The 24,080-nt window shown below is 48.4% G+C and overlaps 2 protein-coding genes across 2 annotated transcripts in view; both read right to left on the reverse strand.

Moving 5' to 3' along the window:
* The window catches only part of LOC144144631 (GRAM domain-containing protein 4-like), a 37,358-nt gene extending 13,633 nt beyond the window's left edge, over window positions 1-23,725 (reverse strand). The window contains exons 1-7 of the mRNA XM_077676151.1: window positions 23,600-23,725; window positions 23,267-23,444; window positions 6,806-7,053; window positions 5,409-5,636; window positions 2,909-2,934; window positions 1,684-1,775; window positions 387-478 (exon numbers count right to left, since the gene is read on the reverse strand). Of these exons, the coding sequence (XP_077532277.1) occupies window positions 387-478; window positions 1,684-1,775; window positions 2,909-2,934; window positions 5,409-5,636; window positions 6,806-7,053; window positions 23,267-23,302 (722 nt within the window). The 5' untranslated portion in view covers window positions 23,303-23,444; window positions 23,600-23,725. The remainder of the gene's footprint in view (window positions 1-386; window positions 479-1,683; window positions 1,776-2,908; window positions 2,935-5,408; window positions 5,637-6,805; window positions 7,054-23,266; window positions 23,445-23,599) is intronic.
* LOC144144755 (innexin inx2-like) lies at window positions 9,482-10,679 on the reverse strand. Its single transcript, XM_077676267.1, has one exon. The coding sequence runs from the start codon at window positions 10,583-10,585 to the stop codon at window positions 9,482-9,484; it is 1,104 nt and encodes a 367-aa protein (XP_077532393.1). The 5' UTR covers window positions 10,586-10,679.
* Window positions 23,726-24,080: the final 355 nt, after the last annotated feature.

Here is a 24,080-nt window from a genome sequence, read left to right on the forward strand (position 1 = left end):
TCGATTCTGTTGGCCCTTCCTTCTTGGTAGCAGCAAGTTCAAAGGCAAATGAAAGCTATGATTTCCTTTGATACAGGTGCGAATTGGCCAGCTTGTCACGTCCTGGGAAGCGCTTATTAGCCACTCATTACTTCGTTATACCAGGCATACGTGCTCTTTGTTACAAAAATAAGAATGCGTGCATCCCTTTTACAGTAGCGAAGCTGGCATCGCAGAGGCAAGCACGTTCGAGTTTTTAGCAAAGATGGTGACTTAAGTTTAGAAGCTTCAACAATTCACGGACTGCGAATATTAGCCTTATATGTAGCATCACCAAGTGCGTCAGCCACCGGGTGATTATGCAGAAAATGCTTGCTACGCTGAATTAAGGAGGCAGAACATTTTACCAGTCATCAAGAGAGACACCGTTGAGGTAGAGTAGGGCTCCGGCAATCAACAGCAGTGGCAAGTAGTTCATCCACAGCGAGTGAAGCCCCACCTGTGGGAAAAAAATAAAATGCGAAATTTGTCGACATTGTCGCGTTTTCTGGCATAGCTGTCATCGATCAAGCGATACCTTAAAGATGTATGCATAAGAAAGTATGGGTTACATATTTCTCAATGGTAATATGAAGCAAAAAGTTAATTCGTTGGATAAATTGGTGACCAGGGTTCAATTTTCTACCAGTAAAAAGCTTTTCGAGTTGCTTCTGAGCATCCATAGATCTAAAAACCACATCGCGCGAGTGTTGACTGGAAGATCCGCAAAACTAGATTAATTTCTCCAAATATTGTGTTAACGTCTGCTCCTACTCAGAAGCGTCGCACAGTAAAGGCATAATATGGCGGTGCCAATTGAAGGTATAAACTTGCTTAAGTTGTTTTAGAGTTGTGTTCCTCTCTTACTCTTCATATTGTAATTTATGTTTGCATAGTGATACAATGTTCGCCCAGGGAAACAGATAGAACGCTTGAAGACATCTTGATATGGACCTGCTTCCCAGATACCAAAGTTCAGCAGTGAACCGTAAAGACACGGCAAACAAGGTGCACGCAGCAAGGAAGTTGTTGTTAATCATTCCTTCCAAGTCTTTATAACAGGAAAATACTCTACACTAACATTTCATATCACCATTATAATTGTCTAAAATGTTTGTGTTTAATGCAACGCAAAAATTGCGATACCTTCAATGCGACACAATTTTGGCCCGTTTACCGATGTCTGCGCTTGAGACCGAGAAAGCTAAACTGTGAATGCAGAAAAACTGACCATGTGGTGGTGGGGCTTTTCCCTTCACAAGACGCCCTGAACTGTTGTCCTAAATCTTTCTCCCATAAGTAGGCAAACAGTTTTCATTTTTTGTTTAAATTGGTTGCCCTGAGTGGCCACCATTAATCGCTTTGGGAGCCTTCAAATTCACGCACATGAACAGTTCGTCGGCCGTGATGACACAAAAGGCGTAGATCACTCAGCTCTCCTGGAATAGATGATTGAGTACACATTCATAATCAACCTTAAAAGTGCTTTCAGAGCCTCACCCAGCACAGCCTACCGGCTTCACACCTTGTGCGTACGTATAGTGACAATGGTCGACTACCGTGTACGGGTTCTCTGCCCCGCATTCACTGTCTAAACTTGTGATTAGCTCGCCACGGCAGGAACATTTGTGAGGCCAGGGCGTCAATTTGATCGTGTATACTCACAGACAATACCCAGGCGGAGCGGGCGGGGTGCTTCCAGCGAACCAACTTGCGGTACTCATGCAGGACATCCTTCAGCCAATTGTCCACGCGTTCTGTAAAGACGTACGCACAGCATGTTCACAACATCGTAGGCGCCGACATTTTATCCTAAACATAATCCTTGAATGAATGAATCCTTGAATGAATCCTTGAATTGAAATGTGATTGAGTAATGAGATAGTAGGGGTGGGATAGAAGAAGGCGTGCAGTTCCGGTGTCATCTAATTTCAGCTGGTCACAATGGGCAGCAAATTCTCAAGGGGTCTAATAGCTGAAATTTGTCGAGTGAAAGTGGTCCAGCCAAAGTGCCGAAACGATATTCCCGACAATGTAACGAAACATTTGTAAATGTACTTTTCAGTTCCACCGTCGTTATGTAGACTGTCTAGCAGCCAAGATGAAGTCGGGCTACCATGACAGTAAAGTCCAATGCAACGTGCTGTTATTTGTATATGAGAAAAAAAATAAAATACTGTTTCAAAATATAGCCTTAGCTGTTCTTGAAGTGCGCTGTATTAAAACTTAGACAAGGAAGGAGCACACAAAGACGGAACGTTTCACCTTTGTGTGCTCCTACAATATCTGTTTACGTTTTAATACAGCGCGCTTCAAGAACATGTATAACCAACTAGCCTAAGTTTAAGCCTTGCTTATAGTCCTAGCTGCAGAAACAACGCATACTTGCAACTTTTCAACCGAAAACGTCTCACTCCTAAATATTTGTATGTGAAACCCGTTAAAATTTTTCGTGGACATTGAAATCTCTATCAGCCCACGCAAGAGCTTAAGAGCTGAGATGAACTTAGCTGTAATGCAACGGGAAGAGAAGCCAAGGCAGTCGCTGCCATTAGCGTTTAATCAACTGGGGCCACGAATGTTATCTTCCTGGGAAAATCCTGTTCAAATAAGTGTGCTGTTGGAAAAAAAATGTTGAAACACCTATAGATAAGGTAGCTAGAAATAAATTGTTAATTGTGATAGTGGTACAGATTTCAAGAGAGACAAGTACAAGTGGGTCAAAACGTTGAATTCTGCCTTCGGTCTTTATCACATCAATATTTCTATCTCGTCGCTTTTTCCTATAGCATATCTCCATAAACGAGGCAGTTCTGTCTCAGTTAAAGTGGGACGTAGGGTAATGTTTGGCACCATGCAAGCAATGAAGAAAGGTGAAGCGTTTACGTACCGTACTTCAGCAGAGTGTCCCTGACACTGTAAAAACCAAGGAAAAGAAATAAAAACAGGTCTATTTTAGGTGTCAATGTTGCAAACTTAAAACGGGTGCCATATTTTTACGCTGAGCGGGGCGCCATTGACACTCCCGCCCCTCAAAAAAAGAAAAAAAAGAAATTTGACATTTTTCTCGCTTCTATGCAACCGTGGGTGAATGTTTTACTGCGTACAGTCAAAAAGGGATTGTACAAGTAGTAGAAGATATCTTTACGAGCGCGCAGGACACGCGAAGATATATAAACCGCGCAGACACTTGCCGAGTTTCAACTTAAATCGAGGAATTCTTGATCCCAGCGAATGGCAATGGTTGGGAAAGTAAAAAATCGTACAGAAATTTTGATGATTTTGATGGCCATGCTGCGCACAAGCATTCTTCCCAGCAGCTCTGCTAAACACCGAGCTCTTAAAGTCGGCTTCGCTACTACACAAGAAAGCATTGTTGGGAAAACATTTTACTCGGTGCAATGATTTAATGTTGCTGTTTTGTATCAAAGTTTGAAGGCCCCATTTACATTAGTGACAAGCTATACGCCGAGTTTTCCTCAAGTCGGCTTCACTAGCGTACACAAATGCGTTGCTACCGCACTGTTTACCGCGTTTTTGTTGTTGTTATTCTCGCATCGATACTAATTGCATAGAACATCTACACTTGCCCCATTAAAACAGTTGCATGCGTTAAGTTGACCACTAATGCATTTATTTTACAGATTTAAGGCGTCACACGCGGAAACGATTGTAGCAACAGGAACCACCGAATGGTGTGGCGTAGCCAGATGCGTAGTTTGGGAAGCGCTGATCGGATCTGAGTGGTTTAACTTTAAACCATCCGATCGCGGTTATTTAGTCGTTGGCGCCGCTCGAGGGGCCGACACTTTTTTTATGCCGTCTTCGAATTTCTTTTTTATTAGATTTCGCGAAAAAACAATCTACAGGTTACATTTAAATACCCCCTCTCCTCCCAAAAAAATAAAAGCTGACAGCCTCATTATCTGCTCATGCATTTACCTTTATGCATAAATCTAAGGGTAGGTGACATATAGAAGCCATGGCACTAGCTTTTTTTTTTTGGCGGGGGGGGGGGGGGGGGGAGGAGTCTCGCCATCGTATGCTTCGGGCTCGCGCTATTTGCAAGGGCAGAAATGCGTTTGCAACGGGCGCTGAAAGCAACGACGACAAAAAAAAAAAGGAAAGCTAAGGCCAGAAAGGCGAAGTTGAAGGTGGCGCCAAAAACAAAGCAAGAAAAGATAAGAAAAGGCCCCGCATCTGCCTGCGCCGCTGCAAATGTCGTTACGATAGTCTTAGGTACGATAATAGCTACGGTAACAGAAGACGACAGTCTTCTGCCGCCACTGCCACGTAACTGCCTCTCCCGCCACACGCGCCCACCAATCACGCTGTTCCCCTCCTGTCTCGCTGCGCCCATCCGATGTGTTCGGAGTTCAATTTTGCCGCGTTCGCAATGCTGGAGCGCCATATTTTGTGATTAGATATTAGCGCTCGAGCTACGAACGCGGAGGCTCGGGCGCCAGCCTTGTTTGTACGTTGTGGTTTAAAATCGCTTTCAACGCGTTTGTCTGGGAAAACATTGGGCAATATCAGCGGTTTTAGGTTCAAGTATGAATACCCCCGTGTGTCCCTATCATCTTCAGAATTATTCACAAAGCATTCCTAGCGCATCGCGTCGCGCGTTTTTTGTTTTGTTTTAACAGAGCGGTTTAAGCTTTTACGCCGTGGAGAGTTACCAGAAAACTTTGTCCAGCCGAGCGCGCGTGAGCGTGCGTCTCGTGAGGAGCGACTGGCGTAGTCTAGGCTTGCGCCACGTGAGGAGCTCGCAGAAAATACGAAGAATACCGAGCGTGTGAACGTGCGCCTTTTGAGGAGCGCCCGGCGTCGGCCAGCTCTACCTTCGAGAACACTCTGCCCAGGGTTCGTGGCGTGATCTCTCGAGTGCTCTTATACTCGTCAGTTTATGTGCGTTCCCTCCTGAAGTGTGGAGCACAGAACAGATCCCGCTACAAACGCCGAGTTGGCCGAGCTGACGTGTTCCACTTTGAGAGAGGTGGGAAAGCCTGCTGACAAAACGATCCGGGCCTGCCAGTCAGGGCGAACCTTCAGCGGCAAGTTAAAAAATCTATGTGAGGTGCAAGAGTCCGGTCTCCGACGAAAGAAGAGGGGCCGCCAGTTCTGCTGTTCTTCCAGCCTTGCACCAATGGTGCAAGCTGCGCCAATTTTTTACTTCTACTTATTGATCCTGAAGGTAATGATAATATATATTCGCTCTACAATATTAATTACGTGTACAACCTGACCAATTATCCATTATGACTTAATGAGGAGATATAACGAGAGGCATACTCGTCAGAGAATGCTTGAATGCTTACGCTTTAAAAACTTGCCAAGGTACGCTTCGCACACAAAACCCACGAACACGATGCACGTAAGAGGCCACTTACTATGGGTACGAGAAAGGGGGATCTGGCTCCACCACACGCCTCTCCTGGAGCTGCTCCCGCCGAGTGCTCAGCTGTCCGTGACGGCGACGGTTGGCAGCCGGCCGGAGTGCTTCGGGTGGATCCACGTTCCGAGTGAAGGTCAAGCCGCCTCTGACATAAGCGCTGCATCTCGAGCAAGCGGACTCCACCGGGTGGTCTTCTCCACAACCAGGGCGTGATTTGCGGCTACTGTAATACGTCATGCAGTGAATTCTCCATTACGGGAAAGATCGTTGACGACTGCTGGTTTCATGACCTAAATTATTCCATCTGCCCACTGTTTGCACAAACATGCCCACAGCTGCTCTTTAAACTCAGCCAATTTTTTTACAATATCCACAACCCTAGTTCGCCTCACCTTTCCCCTCCCCCCTCCCTCCCTTTTACTTTTAATGACGACAGTCTTTCTTGGGCTACTTAAACCCAGAAATTTCGGTCTGTCTGTGACTCGATTCAGCCACTCGGCCAAAGTAAAATTGATATTGCGCAATAGTCTTATATACTCACAGCCAAATTTAAACGTCTAATTCCGGTGTCAGTGTTCATACCTGTCAACTTTGTTAAACAAGAACAAGACATTACGCAAATATAAGACAGGAAATTAGTACACAAGGGATATTTACGGTGTTCCTTTGTTAAAAAATTTTGAGATGCTTGATTTTTCCACAGCGCATGATATTCTACATCTACTGCAGAAAACCACCGCCTGCAGTTGTTTCAAGGAAAAAAGTATCTGTTCTTTCGGCCTAGGGTGCACACTCTAAGTGACGACGAGGATGTTTGCATGTTAATGGCGCAAGGCCAACTAGGCCTGGCAAAGTGCGCCGACAATTGAAAGTACGCTGAAATGAGAAGCTCGCGCGCAGCAGTGCGCGTAAAATTGCCCAAAAAAATTGTGTTCTTGCTGAAGTAGGCTAAAAGCAGCCTCGGTGAACAAGGCAAGCAGAAAAAAACGGTAAATTAGGAGAGCTAAGGCATAACAGCTGGTAAAGGCCATACCGAAAACATTTTTGCATCAGAATATGCAAACGAATTGCTGGAGAAGAAGCACGTTTGTCATAAACTACTCCCGAGAGAAGTCAAGGCTAGTTACGCAAGCAAGTAAATCAAATAAATACTTCCAGATTCAGAGAGGAAACTTTTAAAAACCCTTAGCCATGACGTGATGATGAATAAGTAGTCATAGAAGCTACTTGTCCGATGTTGTATCACCGCTCTGTATACTTTGTGCTATGCATCCAACCAACGACGTACACCTTTGTGAGGTGTTGTGAACATTTCACTTCAGAGGACTCAGCTTGCGATATGCTAAGGCCCATCGAAGGCGCCAGTCGTCCCCGTGACCTAGAATCGCGTACCTTTTGGTGAAAGCTCCCCGCAGCTTGTTCTTCCAGCTGTTCTTGGTGGCCTTCCCAGGCTCTCCTTGGCAGGGAAGATCCAAAACCCTAGCGCTGTCCTCTGCGCCCGGCTCCTCTGCGTCATCCACGGCGGTGGCCCCGGCCTCCGCAGCATCATCCTCTGCGCCGGTATGCCCATCCGGACACGACGATACTGGCGGTGCCTCTTCAGAATCTTCCTCTACGCTCAGTATCTCGATCCGCTGGCTCTGCACACAGCGGGCACGAGGGAAATGAATCGCAAGCACTCTTGCTATATATATAAATGAATATAACAATGTTCGGAGCGACGTTTGTTGAAGAACTCCAGTCGCTAGAATGGCCAATACGCCATGATGATGAGTATGTACAAATGAAAATGAAGCGCCGGATCGGCGCACCACTTGTAGGTAAGTAAAACAACTCTCCCAATATATATATATATATATATATAGTGAAAGAAGTCGACTGACACGTTTCCCGTTTTTGTTGCCAACAGTTTCGGAGTTGGAAACTCATTCTTCAATGAAGAAGGAGTTTTTAACTTTTTAACTCCGAAACTGTTGGCAACATTTGTACTGGCCCATCGAACCTCATGAGCTATATATATATATATATATATATATATATATATATATATATATATATATATATATAAACATGGAGGAATAAAAAAAACGAGAAAGAAACAGCCGGAACCGTAAAAAGCTGATTCTCATGCCAGTGGATTTCACAAGAAGTTCCATTTCTGGTTCCGTTTACACGGTGATGCGGAAATTTTAGTTCCGATTACCGAGAGGTTTTTTTTTTACGTTATCTGATTGAATACAAAACCAACCAAATTCCAGGCAACTGTTCCGTTTAAGCGGCAATTTCGTTTAAGCGATTTCCGTTTATCGAGATTCTAATGTATATATATATTGTCATGAAGCCAAGGATGACGCAGTCGTCTTGAAGGAAAAACAAGATTATTAGAGTGAACTTGTTCTGGCCTAACTCAAAAAAATTCACAGCATATCCACGGGGTGAATGATGATGAGTGGGCGAAGCTCCTGAGGGGAAATCATCGGTAAAACCGTGACTCTTCAGTGAAAGTTCGCCCACTACATCTGTGTCCGAACGTAACGTCTAGAAAGTCTCGCTTAAACCGCGCGTCGGCACCTTGGGGCTGAGCTCGCCTGATGCGTTTTGCAGACGCCTCACGAGCTCTCACCGCATCGGGGTCTGCCTGCCGATACGCGCGCTTTCTCGCCGCTTCCCGTTCTCTGACGTTTTGGAGATCCTCTTCGCGCCGCAGCCGTGCCGCTTCGCGTACGGCAGGGTCCTCGCGCCGTTGCCGTGACGCTTGGGCCTCTCGTTCTCGAACGCTGGGATCTTGGCGGCGTCGTCGCGCAGCCAGACGACACGCTTCGGCCTCCCGCTCTCGTACGGCAGGATCTTGGCGGCGGCGTCGCGCAGCTTCACGGAGCGCTTCTGCCTCGCGGGCTCGCACATCTGCAGCCTTATCCATCGGGCGACTCCTAGCGCGCGCCAACAGCGAACGGATTTTATTACAACGCTCCCCGCCATCTAGTAAACAATCCAAGAACTAAACTAGAGGTAGCCACGCCATCTAGTAAACAATCCAAGCGCATCTTTTCATCATATACAAGTACCGCCATCTAGTAAACAATCCAACTAAACTAGAGGTAGCCACGCCATCTAGTAAACAATCCAAGAACTAAACTAGAGGTGGCTACATACATACGTCGAGGATGGACAGACCCACGCCCTAAGGAGCTTCGCCCCTAAAAAGCACGCAGGCAGCGAAGCAAGAGTCAACAAAGTGACGTGCGTGTAGGCGAGTGTCGGCAAATCGAGTGGCGCGGGTGTTTCTCGAGCCGTCCAATTATATCGAGAACACAGCAGATAAAAGAAGACTATTCTATGCTAGTAGCGTCAGGGCGAAACATTATCCCTATCAAATGAAATTACCCGTGCGGCATAAGAAAGGAAGAATGGAAGGCGCGCTTCACTCGGGGACAGATAACACAGCCCGGCCTCGGGAGGCGTCTGCACGCGACTTCTTGCGTCTTTTTGAGCGAGGGGTCAGAAGCCGGGTAGGTGCATCTTTCCCCTTTGAAGTGATGGATGGGAGGCTTTAGAAATCCCGCCTGATTTTACATCCACAAAATTGGTCGAGGCAGGCTAACCGTGTTTTCGCTCTAACAGTAAAACGAAGTAGGAAGATAGGGAAGACAAAGCTGGGATTCAATATCTATGCATTCAGTCCAAATGCGCAATAACGCAAAATCTAGCTATCCAAAAAGCCACCAGTTCCCAAAGGACTTTAACAACGATGCAACAATACTCCCATGAGCTTTTTCTTTTTCGGAAACAGGGAGCGACGTGTTACCACACCGTTAGTCTGAAATGTGCACCCACCGGAGTAAACGTGAGAACACAGAAAAAATATCGCCACATTATGCACACGTATGCCAAGATCTCAGCAAAACAAGTCAACTTCATGATGTGACGGTACTGGTGCCGCCAACCACCAACTTGTACAGTGTCAGCTCGTAACAGCTTGTAATAACGCATGATTTCATGGCAGAGGAAAAAAACGTTTGCGTAGAAGAATCACAGGCAATGCGAGACAGTGTGTTGCCAACGCGTGCTTTAATTTGGTAGCGGAGCCGATGGCTGGACTGGGGGCGCCTTGACCAGTCGACGCGAAAGTTCGGCGACCAGCTGGCTGAAGATAAGCGAGTCCACGTTCTGACCCACAAGGCTCAGGAGAAAGACGTCGCCGGTCGACAAGGCTGACACGACAGCCGATATACACCTGCTGTCCGGGTAACGCCAAGCCAGCAGGCGGCGCCTGAGTGGCGCGCTCACTAAGAGGAGCACGCGGTAGATGACCGCCGGTACGCCTGTCAATAGGAGCAGCGCGTACCAGAACCAGAGGAAGGCGAACAGCTTCTCGTTGAGGATGTTCAGTGGCAGGACGCAGATGGCCTCGAGGTTCTCGAGCGTCCCGGACTGGCCGTACTTGAGGAAGGTGCACATGGCGATGCGCGGGAACGCCACCACGGCGGGACTCACGAACTCGCGGTCAAGACCCCGATGCCAACGGACCAGGTCCCAGCCGTAGGTGAGGAAGCCTCCACCGAGCACGTAGTCCGTGAAGGCCACTTGCACGACCACGTTCAGGACGCTGAGCAGTTCGCAGGCCACGTACTTGATCAGGTACCAGCGGTTGCGGTTTATGTTGGCCACCAGGAAGTCGACCATCTGCGTCCGAAGCTCGGCGCGGTCCTGCGTGACGGCCGAGCGGATGTCGAGGGCGGCGACGATGGCCGGAACGCGGCCGCCTTCCCACACTTTCCAGAGCCAGCGGGGAGCGTAGAAGCAGATCGCTTGGGCAAACAGGAGGAAGCAGACCCACTGGTAGTAGGTGTGGTACTTCCGGTCATCACCCCCGTCGCCCTTTGGCCTGTGTCCAGTGCCGGGATAGATGACGCTGCCGTTGTAAGAGGCGTTGAACAGGCTACGGTGGCTGAACGTCGACTCTACCCAACAGAACGAGTTCACGACGCCGGCGGGCATCGTCGGGCAGTGGCAGTCGATGGCGCTGCCTACGTACTCCTTGGCCGTGAGCAGCGTGCAGAAGGCGAGCAGGAAAGCTACCGTGGCTCCGGTGTAGAGGCGGAATACGTTGCCGTCGATGTGCACGCGTCGCGCCTTGAAGAGGTTGCGCAAGTTGCCAAGGAGGTGAAGCATGGTTCGAGGCTGTTGGGACTCTGCAGAAGCGAGCTCGAAACGTTGAAAGTAGATGCAACACGCTTCGCGTCTTCTAAGAGCAGCGTTCGAAGCAGTCGGCAGGTCTAGCGCGAACCAGCCCGAAGGACCGAGAAGCGCGTGAGAGCGCGCCCCGGCGTCTGCACGTGCATGGCGTTCAGGTGGTAATGATGATAGTGGTGGTGATGAGGACATCTTTCACTCCTTTTTGCCTTTGACATAACCACAAATGTAGTTGAGCGATCGGCCAGTAAGTAGAAGAGTTTTTTTTTTCTTTGTAGAAGCGCTGCAAACAACCAAGAACATTGGCGCGCAGAGAAGCTGTTTTCGTATTTTCATTGAGAAATAGGCGTGGGCAAGTCTTTAGGGCGACTCTTCTGAGATCATCAGAAGTGATTGACACAGAGGCGCGCGAAGCTTGGCGCGGGAGGGAACTGAAAAAGATGGTGGCGCGCTCCTGCCTTCTCTAAATGCTCGACCTTCGGCCGTGGGGCACAACAGAGTCGGGTTCCCACGCCCCAGATCCTGCCAGCATTCGAATGGAATTTTTCAGGATTGACTTTCCTAACGCAGATAGGAGGGTTCATTACCATTTCGTAGGAGAGCGAATCCGTTTTATGAAGCGGGCGACCTCTGTGTAACGACAATGGCTCCTACACGGTGTTGTCTCGCACGCACGCCTTGCGTGCCATCGAGAGCTTTCTCCTTAATAAAAATTATTATTATGTAGAACTCGAGATGTGTCATGTAGTAACAAGGTGTGGGGTGAGAAACGGAAGACAAGCCCATACCCGAAGGGAGATTGGCCCGAGAAGATGATTGAAGAAAAGACGAAGAGAAAGAAGGATCAGCTTACGGGATGACTAGAAGGATTTTGAAGGGACCAATGAAGAAAATACACAGGGGGTGATCGAGGAGGGGGAGGAGGTTAGCTGTATTTTTCCTTCACACGCGTTCATTACCATCTTATTGGTGTTTTTAGGTGATGCCTGCATACAGCGCCCTTGTCCTTCAAATAAGCGAGGTAGTGAAGGCGCTAGGGAGATTTGCTCGGGGCGCTATATTTCCCTGTGGCAACGAGCAAAAAAAACGGGATGGGGGGGGGGGGGGGGGATAAATGAATACTGCATAGGAATTATTTTTCTTCGTGATAAGTTCATAGGCGACGGACTGGGCTCAGAAAGTTCCACGACAAAACATTCTAATGTTGCTTTTTATTTTCGTGAGCAGACACTAAATACAGGATTAAGGCTCAATCCTTCAAAGCACGATTATTTCCGTGCAGGTAAACGTGTACAGAAATCGTTCATGGGAAATTTTAGCAGTCCCAAATTATCGAGCGCGTGTGTGAACAGTGTGAGCGCGGGTTTCAAAAGTGAAAATTTCAGCACCGGGAGATCACAAACACGTGATCACAGCCTGCTGATGGGGTGTTTGGGTGCCTTGTAGACAAGGTTTACGTCATTGCGAAATCCCGAGGTAAAAGAACCAGTTACTGCGGTTAGTGGAATTCGCCTTAAAGGGGCCCTAAATAAGCTTCTGAAGGTCGCCATTTCAATCGCGCAATCGCTAGAGTACCCCTTCGCGACAATGTATACCAAATGTTACACCTCTGCGTAAAGTAGGGGCCGCACAAACACGCCACAAATATCTTTTTTTTTTTTTCTTTCCTTGCTCACCTACCGCTTCCTTGCCGCCACACTGCCGCGCTCTTACGTGCGAAAGACTGCTCGTGACGCACCCTGTGACGCACGAAACTCTGAACAGTACGGCTGCGCTATTGGTGGGCCCCGGTAAATGCTGTAGCCAATCAGCGTTCCCGGCTCTGGGGGAAACGCGGTTGCGCGTATGGTGCCTCGATGCGATCGAGGCACCCTAGTTGCGCGTGGCGCTCCTGCACCGGTGGCACGGCGTAGTACCCCCGTCGTATTCGTCCTGTACCGGTGGCACGGACGAATGTAGATCGTCGCCATCCTTTACACGAGCTTACCTGAGTTTGTAGATATAGCGCGTCGTAAACAAGGTATTAATAACGCTGAAAAACACGGAGCGTCTCTGCGGGCCTAAGCGCACGCTGCACGCGATACCGTGGCAAGCATTTGCCTGCACGGTCGACAAGCAGCTTACTGTGCGGTGTATGCACGATACGGCATACACCGCAGCAGCTAAAACTTGTCACCGCCAGCCAGAGCGGGACTATTGCTGAAAATCAGTTTGCGAATACGTGAACGGGGTGATAGTGCAATAAAAGATTGCGCGGGGGATCGTCGTCGTCGCGGCCTAGCAAATCAGTGTCTGGATGGATAACTGCGGCAATGCTAAGCCTTTTCCTAGATCTCGGTGAGAGCAGTTCACCGCGACAGCTCCGCATGCCGAAACGCTAGCGAGCCGCTATAGTCGTCGGTGGCTTCAGTTATTGGCTTTAGCGAGCATGTTGTGTTTGGAAATTGCCCTATGCGGCCTTCAAACGCTCGTTTCCGCTATTATAAAACTGACGTGCAGACGCGGGCCCGGCCGGCGCGAGGAGCCGTTCGATGCATGCCGGCCACCGACCGACCCCGCTGAGCGGTAGCGGATGTAGAGGCGGAGCTTAGCCGTTGTCTGCTAAAAAAAAAAAAAAAAAAAAGAAGCGTGACGTACCGCCGAGCGGACCCAATGGCGGCGCTCATCTCGAACCAACCCTGTTTCTCTAGGTGGTCTTGCGCCTGGTCGGTGACGTCACCGCTTCTACAGTGCTATGGAGGCGCGGTGAAAGAGGAAATGCGCCAGGCCTTGTTGCGGGTGCCTTTTTAATGAACGATAACCTGGCTAATACTGAACGCTTTTAAACCGTTTTTGTGGCAGGACGTTTATTAAATAGTACTCCAACGATTGCGCACGTAAAATCGCAACCTTTGAAACCCTGTTTAGGGCCCCTTTAAGTGAAAATATGAACATAAAAATGGCTGCGGCTTGGCTCAGCTAACCTTGGATATGCAAAGCAAAAATTTGGCTTAGACCGGTTGAGTCTTGGTTTCGCTTGGTTAACCTTTGATTCAGCGGTATTGGCGACCACGTCTCAAAACCGTTCGGTTCCGTGCAACGCTCACAGGAGGCTGGGCGAACGCGGCGTTCATTCATGGTGAACGCACCGTTCGTTTTCGCCGGGCGCGAGACGAATCACGTTGCCCGAAACGACCCAGCACCACATGCATGGGAGGCTGCGGGGGTGTTGGCTGCCTCGGCCGCAGCGGCGGCAGGCGCCACCAACAGCGGGCCCGGCGAATCACGCTATGCGCCTCGAGGGGTGTGTCGCCGGGGGTGTGTCTCCAGGCAAAAGGTCATGTGCGCATCCTCCAGAAATCGCTGGACGAAAGTAGTAAAGCTGTGCTTTAAAAATTCAACCCAGTTCCTCCCCGCGTAAAGTACGCTGAAACAGCGGATGTGCGATTTTCTTGCGTCTATTCGAATGTCAACGGGCGCTCGCCCGAGAAGGCAGCGGCGTTGCCGCGCAAATCCCATGGTTCGCGAAATGGAATCGGCAGCTGAACGTCCGCGGCGGGAGTTTCTCTCCCCTTTACTCCCCTAGCGGGAGGGAGAGGGGCCCACCCCTGCGGCCTCTATCGGCGGCCCTGAGAACCGGTTTCTGCAGGGCTGTCTGCGTGACGCACGACCTACAGCAGACCTACGAAAAGGCTCGACCTAGCGTCACTAAATAAAGGCTTTTAGAGTATCGTCACTCTTTTCTCCTATTGTAATGTGCCGCCAGGATTTTCATTGGTCGGTAGGAACCACGTGATATTTGTTTACATATGGGCGCAGCCATTTTGTTTTTGGACACCTCTCCTCTCTCTCTCTGCTGCGCGGACGCTAGAGCGGCCGGTCGCACTCTGCCCGTCACAACTTGCAGCGGTTTCGTTGGGAGCGATGGAGACACTGCAAGGCAGAATCAAAATGGCCCCCAGACGCTTCCGGGTGCACGAAGTGGCGGTACTCTTAAGAGCAGCTTCTTTAGTCACGCTAGCTCGACCTACAACAGCTCCTCTGTTTAAAAAAGCGTGTTGAGGTGGCTTGGCTAAGGGAGTGGCAACAACTCTCATCACGCTTGGGAGGGTCCAAGAAAGAGCGTATGTCCCACGCAACGTGCTGACAATTCAGCTACCTTGATCGTTCAGCCACAGTTCCTCTTTGCATTTTGCGCACTCGATGGCTTCATCAAGACAAAAGTCAAGGGCCTTTTTTTATTTGATTCTCATTGGTTTTGTTCCTATGCTTTGCTCTTGGCGTCCTTTTTTTTATTCCTGTCTACTCGAACTTTTTGCACAACCCTACAACTTCACCTCTTTTGTTGCAGTTTAAACCTCTTCACGCTCTTAGGGGGAAAAAAGAGCCACTAGAAACAGCTTATATAGGGACACTGAAATCAACGGGACACTGAAGTCAAAAGCCATCTTAGACATTTTTGCTGTCACTCTGAACTGCAGCCATCAATTGAAGGGCGTATTTAGTTGTTTTTTTTTAAAGCAAAGCTTTAGTGTTCTTACTGATGCCGTTGTACGCCAATATGCCATTCAGAAAAGCCAACTTTCTCTGTCGATGGTGATGAACGATCGCGGGTGAAGTGAAAGAAAAAAAAACGATTCCCGTGGCCGGGATCGAACCCTCACGTTATGTTGCCAGGGTCTATCCGATTGCTCCACCTCGACATGATCCAAGCGAATGCCCAGCATTAAATAAATTGACTGCGTTCCACTGTTCCAAGTCGGGGGCCTCGATGCCAGCGCTGCCTTACGGCGGAGACACGCGTGAAGTGAGGCACCCTACTACAATGTTTATAGGACCACGATACCCTGCAGCACGAGCGTTCCGAACGGAACGTGCAACCCATCCAGTGGAACCTTTCGTTGCTATTGCCCTTTGATTTTTTAAATGCCTCCTAGAGGTAGCGCTGGTAATGTAGTGTTACGAATGAGCCCGCCGCTGGGCTTTGTTTCAACACTCCTGGGCTGTGCGGCGAAGCCTCACTACGTGCAACTTTCAAGCAGGCCCTCCCTATCAGTGACTCACACTTGCCGCAGACAATTCAAGCAAGCTGTGACAAGCCTGGATCTCTGGCGCCTATCTATCGGCGCGATCAAACTTCGATGGCGTGCCGACGCAACAGGCCAAGACGTGTCCCAAGGACACGGAGGCCCCGCGTCCGCTGCGGAGACCTCCTCTCTCCCCTCTCTCGGATTCAGCGTGCACCGCAACTAACGACTGCTCACGAACTCTGGAAAGAGTGGTGTGTGTGTCTGTGCCGTTCGTAACGTGTACGCAATCTAGAGGGAACGCTTGTTTCGACCGTTGGCGTTTTGGGTATAAACAAAACCCCCCAAGCACTATACCTCATTCCTGTTCGAGCAGTGAATCAATTCTGTCCCTCTGATCCAGTCCTGTACTGTAACCTCGCCCTTCGGGGCATTGTTCTTTGGCTTCGCCTCATCTCTCGCTGTGAAGTAAACAAGTTACGCTTTGGCTACGGCTTCTGGACTTCCTCACGGCTGCAACATTGGCTGGCCGCTCGCTTCAAACCACGCTACCACACGTATGTCGGAGGCGACGGAGCTCGGGTCGGCCTTCCCGTACGCAACAGTAGTATTTCATTTCCTGCCACAAAAACCAAGCAGATATGAATTTTGAAATAAAGGAACACTGCAAATATGACTTCTGTATTGATTTTCTGCATTATATTGGCGTAATGTCTTGTTCTTGCTCAACAATGTTAACAACTATGAACAGGGACGCTGGGCTTAGACGTTTAGATTTGGCTGCGAGTATATAGAGCTATTGCGCAATTTTACTTCACTTTGTCCGGGTGGCTGAATCGAGTCACAGACAGACAGAACACAGACCAAAATTTCTGCGTTTTAGTAGCCGTCTTTAAAAATCAGTAAAAGCCCTCGTAGGGATTCCTTTCGAGCGATTTATACGCATTTATCCAGCTAACCTTGACTTGCACGTTTCACTCGGCGTTGCACGTGTTTTTCATACACGCAATCACGTGGTTCCGAAGAAGTAAAAACAATAGCAGCTGGCACAAGTGCTTCTATGCACAGCTTTCTCCACTTGCATTGCCTCGTGTTGCCCTTTTTATGAAAATACAGCGGCCGCATGCCGAGTTTAGTTGCCGTGCTTGCATGCGCATTGCGCACGGCACTCCGGGAGATATGCGCCACGGAGGGGAGGTGTGCGTTTTGGAGTTGCACGCTATGCAGGGGCAGTACGCGGCTTACAGAGGCGGTAATAGACAGGCAAAACATCGCTGACATAGCTAATTTTGTTTGAAAGCCATTCACACCAGCCGGTCGTAGCCATCAACAACGGTCGTTTCCAAAGAAAGCAACGAAATTTCTACACCTGCGAGTAATGAATGAAAACGAAAAGAAAACGTTGGCGGGCACATTTGTGACTTTTTTTTTTGAGGGGGCAACTGTATGGGTAACATTTTCGGGCAAAGATAAGTTCGGTATTTCTGACAGGCATAAGGCATGTTGAGGAATCCGTTAAATTGCCCAAGCAAATTCCGAACATCCCCATCTTTCCTGTTTGGTTTAGCTCAGTGCGAACAGGCGAAAACCAGTTAGGTATTAGAAATAAATATACATATTATGTATGTGGTCAGCAATGCCTGCATTACGCTTCCCACAGCGTGAATGAACAAAAGAGTAACACGCGAACACAACTGAATGCAGTGTGCTACTTCCCAACACCGGAGCCAGGTAGGATGAGGCATCCGTTTATGACCTCAAGACGATCGCAGCACCGGTCTCGCCTGTGCTGGCCCCTATCGCAGTGAAAGCTGGTTATTTCGAACTTCAATAATTCGAATTTATGGATGATTCGAACGGTATGTTTTGGGCCGGTCAAGCCCACATGAAGTCTACGTATAACGAAGCCCCTTAATTCGAACTCGAGTAGGTCCGGAACGGTGTAGGAACAAATGGCCCCGAAACAAATGGTTCCAACCCGGAAGTAGGAACAAATGGTCCTGGAACTTATGGCCCGGAACAGACGGTCCCAGGCACACCTCTTCGGGCAAAATGATTCTATATAACTCCACGTGGGTTCTCTGTTTAAATTTGTTGTATCTTGCTGGAGTGCAGTTCATAATGTCTTTATTTTCCTTATTTTTGTTTTCTTTGTTTTTTAAAGATCCCATTAAACCGGTTATCGTAATGTACGCTATTATAACGATTAAACGCGCTATTTCTGCCAACCATGCATTTTTGTGAAAGTGCAGGGCATTACACGATTGGCCCGTTTTGGGAATTTTTTTATTCGTATTCCCGCCTTTCTTCTCCGGCATTTTTTTTATTTTAGTCTTCGCGTTTGTTATACGTTGAAGACGAATATAGGTGCCGTGCAGTGAACAGAGGGCGACACTGAGCCGGGACACCGAACACCGCAATCGGGGATTAAGAAAAATACTGGGTCGGCCACCGCTCACCAGCGTGCTCGGGTTTCGGTTGCGCTCCTGCTTGGCGGCACTGGATGAAGTGTAGTATCCGCAATTTTTCAGTTTTATACCAATAAAAACATACTGCAGTATGTCTACCGTACCGGGATAGGAATAGACTGGAGTCTGAACTTTTGACTACGCGTACGGAGGAGGGGGGCAAGCGATATTAGCTTCCCAGTGCCACCCTAGCCAGAACGCAGGTGGAGCATTTCGTGCGCACGTTTTCAAGTTTCCGCATATTTTTTTCAGTGGATTTGTGTTTCCGCTAGAAAGCTCAAATTAATTAGCTGTTCACAGCATTAGAAAGAAGCAGTTTTGTTCGGATACTTGAAATCCGACCACCGTGGTTTCGCGAGTACGGTGCTCCGTCTCACAGGATCGATTGTTTGGTTGTAGTGCGGTCTGTACGCTGCGCTACGTGCTAGTAGCATTGACTTCAAAGCAAGTATAATTACCTTAAATACGTGGGCTCCAATGTAGATCAGGTGAGTGGGAAGCATTGAGAACTGCGCACCAACTGGCGGCTATTTTCAATTGATTGATTGTGCGGTTCAACGCGCCGACGCCAGACAGGCTATGAGGCGCGCCGTAGCGGAGGAATCGGGATTAATTTTGACCACCTGGGGATCTTTCACGTGGGCGGAATCTCGAACACACAGGTGTTTTCGCTTTTCGCCCGTATCGGAAAAGCGGCCGCTGCGGCCGGGAAACGAACCTGACGACGATTTTCAATTTCACGGCTTGAATTATCGCCAAAAATTCCCAGAATGCGTCTTTCTCTTCGCCCCTGACAGCTCGGTTCCGCCGGTGCCGGTTCGTCCCATCCCGAAATCACGGAGCGAGCGCGTTTTCTTGCTCCGTGCACGAGGTCAAGCAGTATCGCCCCAGGAGCGAAAGGAAGAATACAACCTCTGTGCCTTCCGGCTCCTTTTCCGTGAATAAATTCCCGCTGTACACGGGTTTCGCTGTAAGCCCCCCAGGAAATGCACGTGAAGGATTTAAGACTACCTCTTCTTTTTTACGGGGTGAGCAGGGCCTCCAAATATTAGAATCATCATAAGCTCAATTTATTTTTTGTTGTTCTCTGAAGTTGCTGTTGTGAGCCCCGTTAAAACGACTTTGTTTTATTGAACAGCATTTATTTGCAGCGCGAAAATCTACATGCGCTGCTTTTATACCGTTTACTGATGCAGGTATTATGACTTTTTGACAGCTTTTTTTTCCAAAAAAAAATGATCCTACGTTGTTTAAAAACAATCATATTTTTTTCCAAAAAAGGGGGGAGATGTTGCAGCACCAATTAGTTCTCTTACATTTAAAATGCGGGCAAGTGTTACGTGCCACATGAATTGTCATTATAAACGCCGCGGAAGACGCATGCACAATGCAGAGAAACCAACCTTCGTGCAAATACTGCCAATGCGCGCAGTATTCACTAAGAGGAGAATTTTATTGTAAGTTCATAAGTATTACCAGCTGGCAAATAGATATATTTTACTTTGACAGCAGCATGTAATCTGATTGGTAGCCATCGCCGTTGTAGTTTCTAAAAATTTCACGGAAACATACACCGCCTTGATGCTGTGAACAGCCTTCCCAACTCGGACGATTCAGGGCAGCGAAGGCGGTAGCTTTCCTTCTGTGCTTTGTTTCTTTTAAAGCTTCTCGGTGGATAACACTCCATCATGTCGCCGTTGCAGCGTATTCCGCAAACTTAAGCCACTTAAGCGCACCTAACCACTTGATAGACGTCTTTGCAAGGGCGCGTGCACAGTGCCTAAAGCAGGCGGCCGGCCAGGACGGTGCGGCTCGGCCTACCCAATGTTGCGCGGAGGCGCGGTAGATGATGCTGCGCTCGCTCGGCAAACTTGACTGCACTGAGCCTATTCTTATGTATTACTTATCTATCTCTTTCGTTACTTGATTTTTGTAATATTTTCATTTTGTCTGTTTTCGACTTTTTGGTTGGTCAAAATATCGTTATTCCAATTATCTGCCGTGTCACTATAAAACTAATGAATGTGCTACTTGCAAACACAGGGGACAAAAAGAAGCCACGTGGGAAACATGCGGCGCCATGATTTGCAGAATACGTAGAGGCATGCCTCAGAAAAAAAGAGCCATCAGTTTCTTGTGAATAAGCACTTCACGGGTGCGTGCGTAGTGAGTGCCCCCCCCCCCCCCCCCCCCTTCCCGAAGTTTTCTCAGTAAGAAACTCCACGCTCCCTTCCTGTTTAAGAAGGTAGTTTGTGAATCCGGCCGGGTTCGAGGAAGCCGCACCTGTCGCGAGACGCTATAGTAATTGAGTTTGGTGACAGACACAGTCTCGAGACATGCGCACGTCTGATCGCAAGCTATGGCTGAGCCACTGGCCTAGTTAGGCTGTCATGACAGTCAGCACCATGGCCAATTTCTTCTAAAGAGGGCAATGAGGGCCATCTCAAGCAAAGAAATATGCTACCGAATCCAACGTTACAGTTTATTCTAGTAACGTTGACCTAAGCTAGTGCACTACCCCCCCCCCCCCCCCCCCGCCCCCTCCTTCCTGTTGGGACCTTTGCATTTTATGGGGTGTCGCGAAGGGGCTGCGGTGGTACATCAACCTGCAGCAATCGCCTGCTTCTCATTGAACCATGACGCGTGATTGTCTTTGGTTCTCACAATTTTTGGCAGCGTAAAGCCGCCAGCAAGACGAGCAAAAACATGTTTATTTGTTTGCGCGAATAAACTGCATATATTTGTGCTCAAATGCAGTTGCAAACAGTAAAGTTTGCCGTCCATGGTGCCTGCTGCCCTAAGCACGACTTAATTCACGCTCCCGGAACACGGCGACAAAATGAAGAAAGCGTGGTAGCCAGCAGTCTTTTAAACCTTGCAGCATAAGAAAAGGCGTAACAATAGCTAAGTATTGCCTATTTTCGGAGGAAAACAAAAGTTTCTAAGTTCCAACGCCATCGATTTACAAAATCTTCATTAGTGTCGCTTCGCTTGACTCGAAATGCAAATATCGAAGCATTTCAGGTGGTGATCACAGCAAGGCAGCTTAGCTAACGCAATAAACCATTCATCGAGTAAAGTTTCTTTTCGAAATAGCGACAGATCGGTGAGTGCAATGCACCAGTACAACTCCCTGTTGACTGGCGGTCAGCAGTACCGACCCACTCACATTTTTGATACTTTACATAACCTAAATAGGCTCACTGTACATAGGCTCAACGAACTGGCTGAAGTGGGACTCGCTTCTCAAGCGTTAACGAAATTTTGTATCCTTGCGAGTATTGCACGTCAGCCAGCTTAATTTAAACAACAGTTGTGTTGCTACGCTTCATAAGAAAACTGCATTCATGACGAAAACTGTGGCCTCCCGTTATTCTATTCGCCTTAAACACCGGCCGAGGGCTGCCCAGTACACGCTGATTTTTATTGAAATGGCTCCACTGGCTTGCCTGGTATTCGGAATAACAACAACAACAACAAAAAAAGGCAAGCAAAGGAAGCACGCGACAACGTACACGTGCTGCAAAAAAAATGTATGCCGCATTTCATCCTTAACAAATAGATTATATATCAACGCATTCAAAATACATTGTGCAAAAATACAAACATATAAACATAAATACATTAACCCCCTTCCTTCCCTCATACAGGCGCTCATGCATTGGTGCAGTAGTGCTTGGACCTAGTGCATTTTTTCCTAGTCTGAAGTTGGGACCATTTATTCCGCGACCGGTTAATGGGGGATATGATCGTCACCGGGAACTATAGTGAAAGAAAAGAGGATTAAAGCGCGTCTTTAGCGGAGCCATGGCCTTGACTCAGGTTCCCCGACACGTTGCCCGTTTAAACCGCGTAACGAGGCCGATCCACATGCAGCGCCGCTGCATGTTTACATTGTTGGGAATGCCCGAAGGCCGACATTTTTGCCGCTTTATCTCACATTTCAAACACATCAAACATGAAGCAAAATATGTGAGGGACTGCAAAATAAGAAACGTCAACATATGCTAACAGTGACCGTTGTTAACTTGTTACAGCGTATCTAGTCCAATGAAGCCTAGGGCTACCCAGACTAGGAGGTTTCTCATCAGCGCTCGATGAACCCAAAGTTTAATCGGATACCGAGTTTCAGCAGATACCGAGCGGATACCGGGTCAGCAGGGATACCGAGTTTCAGCAGGGAATCTCGGCCACGTGGCAGCACTGCCCTCAACCGAAGACGAACAACTCCAAACCAAAAATTTAAGGGACAATCGAAGACGGTGCTAATCAGGTTTGTGCTGCACGTGCTCACACGTGGTGCGAACAACCACCGGCCCGACGAGCAAATTTTACATTAACCGGATTCTATGGACATCTTCCTGCCTGTTACGTCGCAGTATTTAAGTTAACAAAACATAAATATAAAAATAACTGCAAATATCCTCGCTGCCGCATGATACGTTCGTATGTTCGCCGCAGAACATAACTCAGGATGAGTCATCATACTCGCTGAAATAACGCGCAGCAAAAAGAAAACAACAACGTTTAATAGACACGTGCAGCAACCGGTACCTCAGCTCTCGAAAAACAAAATAACGAAAAGCTGGAAGTAATACGCGATTTGCTGTGCACTTTGATCCGCTGATTAAGCTGGCCGCGATTCAGTATAAAAAAAGAAAAAGCATTGCAATGTTGAAACACGTCTGCCGTCGTCCTGTTTCAAGGGCTACTTAACGATGTATCAACAGCACTAGCAAAACTGTCGAATTTACTGTACGTAATATTGTGGCATCTCCTTATATAACGGAGATAAGAGTGAACACTGCGCTTTGGAAAATTTTAAATCGGCGCATAATTCAAATCTACGGTCGTTTACAGAGACAGCGAAAACGCACAGCTTCCCATAATTTAGTACAATGAGGTTATGTCCGACGGATACACATTTGGCCAGCCCTCCATCGCAAAGTTCAAATTTTGTGACGGAGCCCTACGGTCACAAAGTTCAAACTTTTCCAGCGAAGCTATGCAAGCAGCGTTTTTTTACGATACAGTCCTATGCAGGCGCGCGAAGCCAGAGGCAGTGGAATGACTGCCGTGCGCTCTGCACGTGCTCGCAACGTGAATGAACAAACGAACAAAAAGAACACGCTGGAGCTGTAACGCGCAACAATCGGCGCCGTAACAATACCAGCACGTGGTCTTACCTTCATGCTGCGCAAAATCCTGCGTGCTGAGGCCATGTTCGATGCGGCTTCTGGCTCGGCTCGGCGTTCCCTGCAGGCGGACACGCCGGACAACGTCCCCCAGTGGTCTACGGCGGGCGACTCTCCTGCACTGGTTGCCTCCGCCCACGTGGTGGCCGGCACCTAGCACCGTTGACGACTGCGAAGTCAAGCGGAGATAGCGATCAGCAGAAAAAGGAAAGTGGAATGCAGGAAGGGGAGGGTGACTAAGGGACAAGTATGCTGGTGGCACGGGCGGCGAAAGAGGCGGCGTGGGGGGGATTTAGTTCAGTAGAAAAAAGGAAGGAGGGGTACTGAGCCATCAGGAGGGCAACGGCCCATGCCCTCTGTTTCTTCTCAGTCAAGGTCAACGGGCCCAGAGACTGCCTTCTGGAGGAGACGTATTCCTGGTGGCGTTTGCGAACGACCCCTTCACTCATGCCCTTTCGTGTTTTTTGTTGTTGTTCTTGTGGTTGTTGTTCTTGTGCTTAAACATGCGCAATACTTAGAAACGCACCTGCTGGCCATCTTTTTAAGAATGGGAACTCCAGCTGGCAGATTTTCTGGTGGTGCGGCACCTGAAATAGCACAGCAAAAAAAAAAAAAAACAGTCAGGGCCAAATGACTTAGCTGAAGTTGACGCACGGAGTTGACGCACGGAGAGGTCTTTAGAATTTGCAGAAAATTCGATTCCCGGCTACAGCGGCCGCTTTTTTTATTCCTCATGTAGGAACGTTCGTTTTGCGTGTTTTCGTTTCTCGAAGTGCATATGCGCTTCAGTTAAACCACGACCCGG

This window comes from Haemaphysalis longicornis, unplaced genomic scaffold, assembly GCF_048455015.1.
Source record: "Haemaphysalis longicornis isolate Haplotype H1 unplaced genomic scaffold, Haemaphysalis longicornis Haplotype H1 scaffold_7, whole genome shotgun sequence".
Lineage (NCBI taxonomy): Eukaryota > Metazoa > Arthropoda > Arachnida > Ixodida > Ixodidae > Haemaphysalis > Haemaphysalis longicornis.

Bases quoted from the DNA above. Each gene is read 5' to 3' on its own strand.
- LOC144144755 (XM_077676267.1), bottom strand. From the start codon at position 10,585: ATGCTTCACCTCCTTGGCAACTTGCGCAACCTCTTCAAGGCGCGACGC.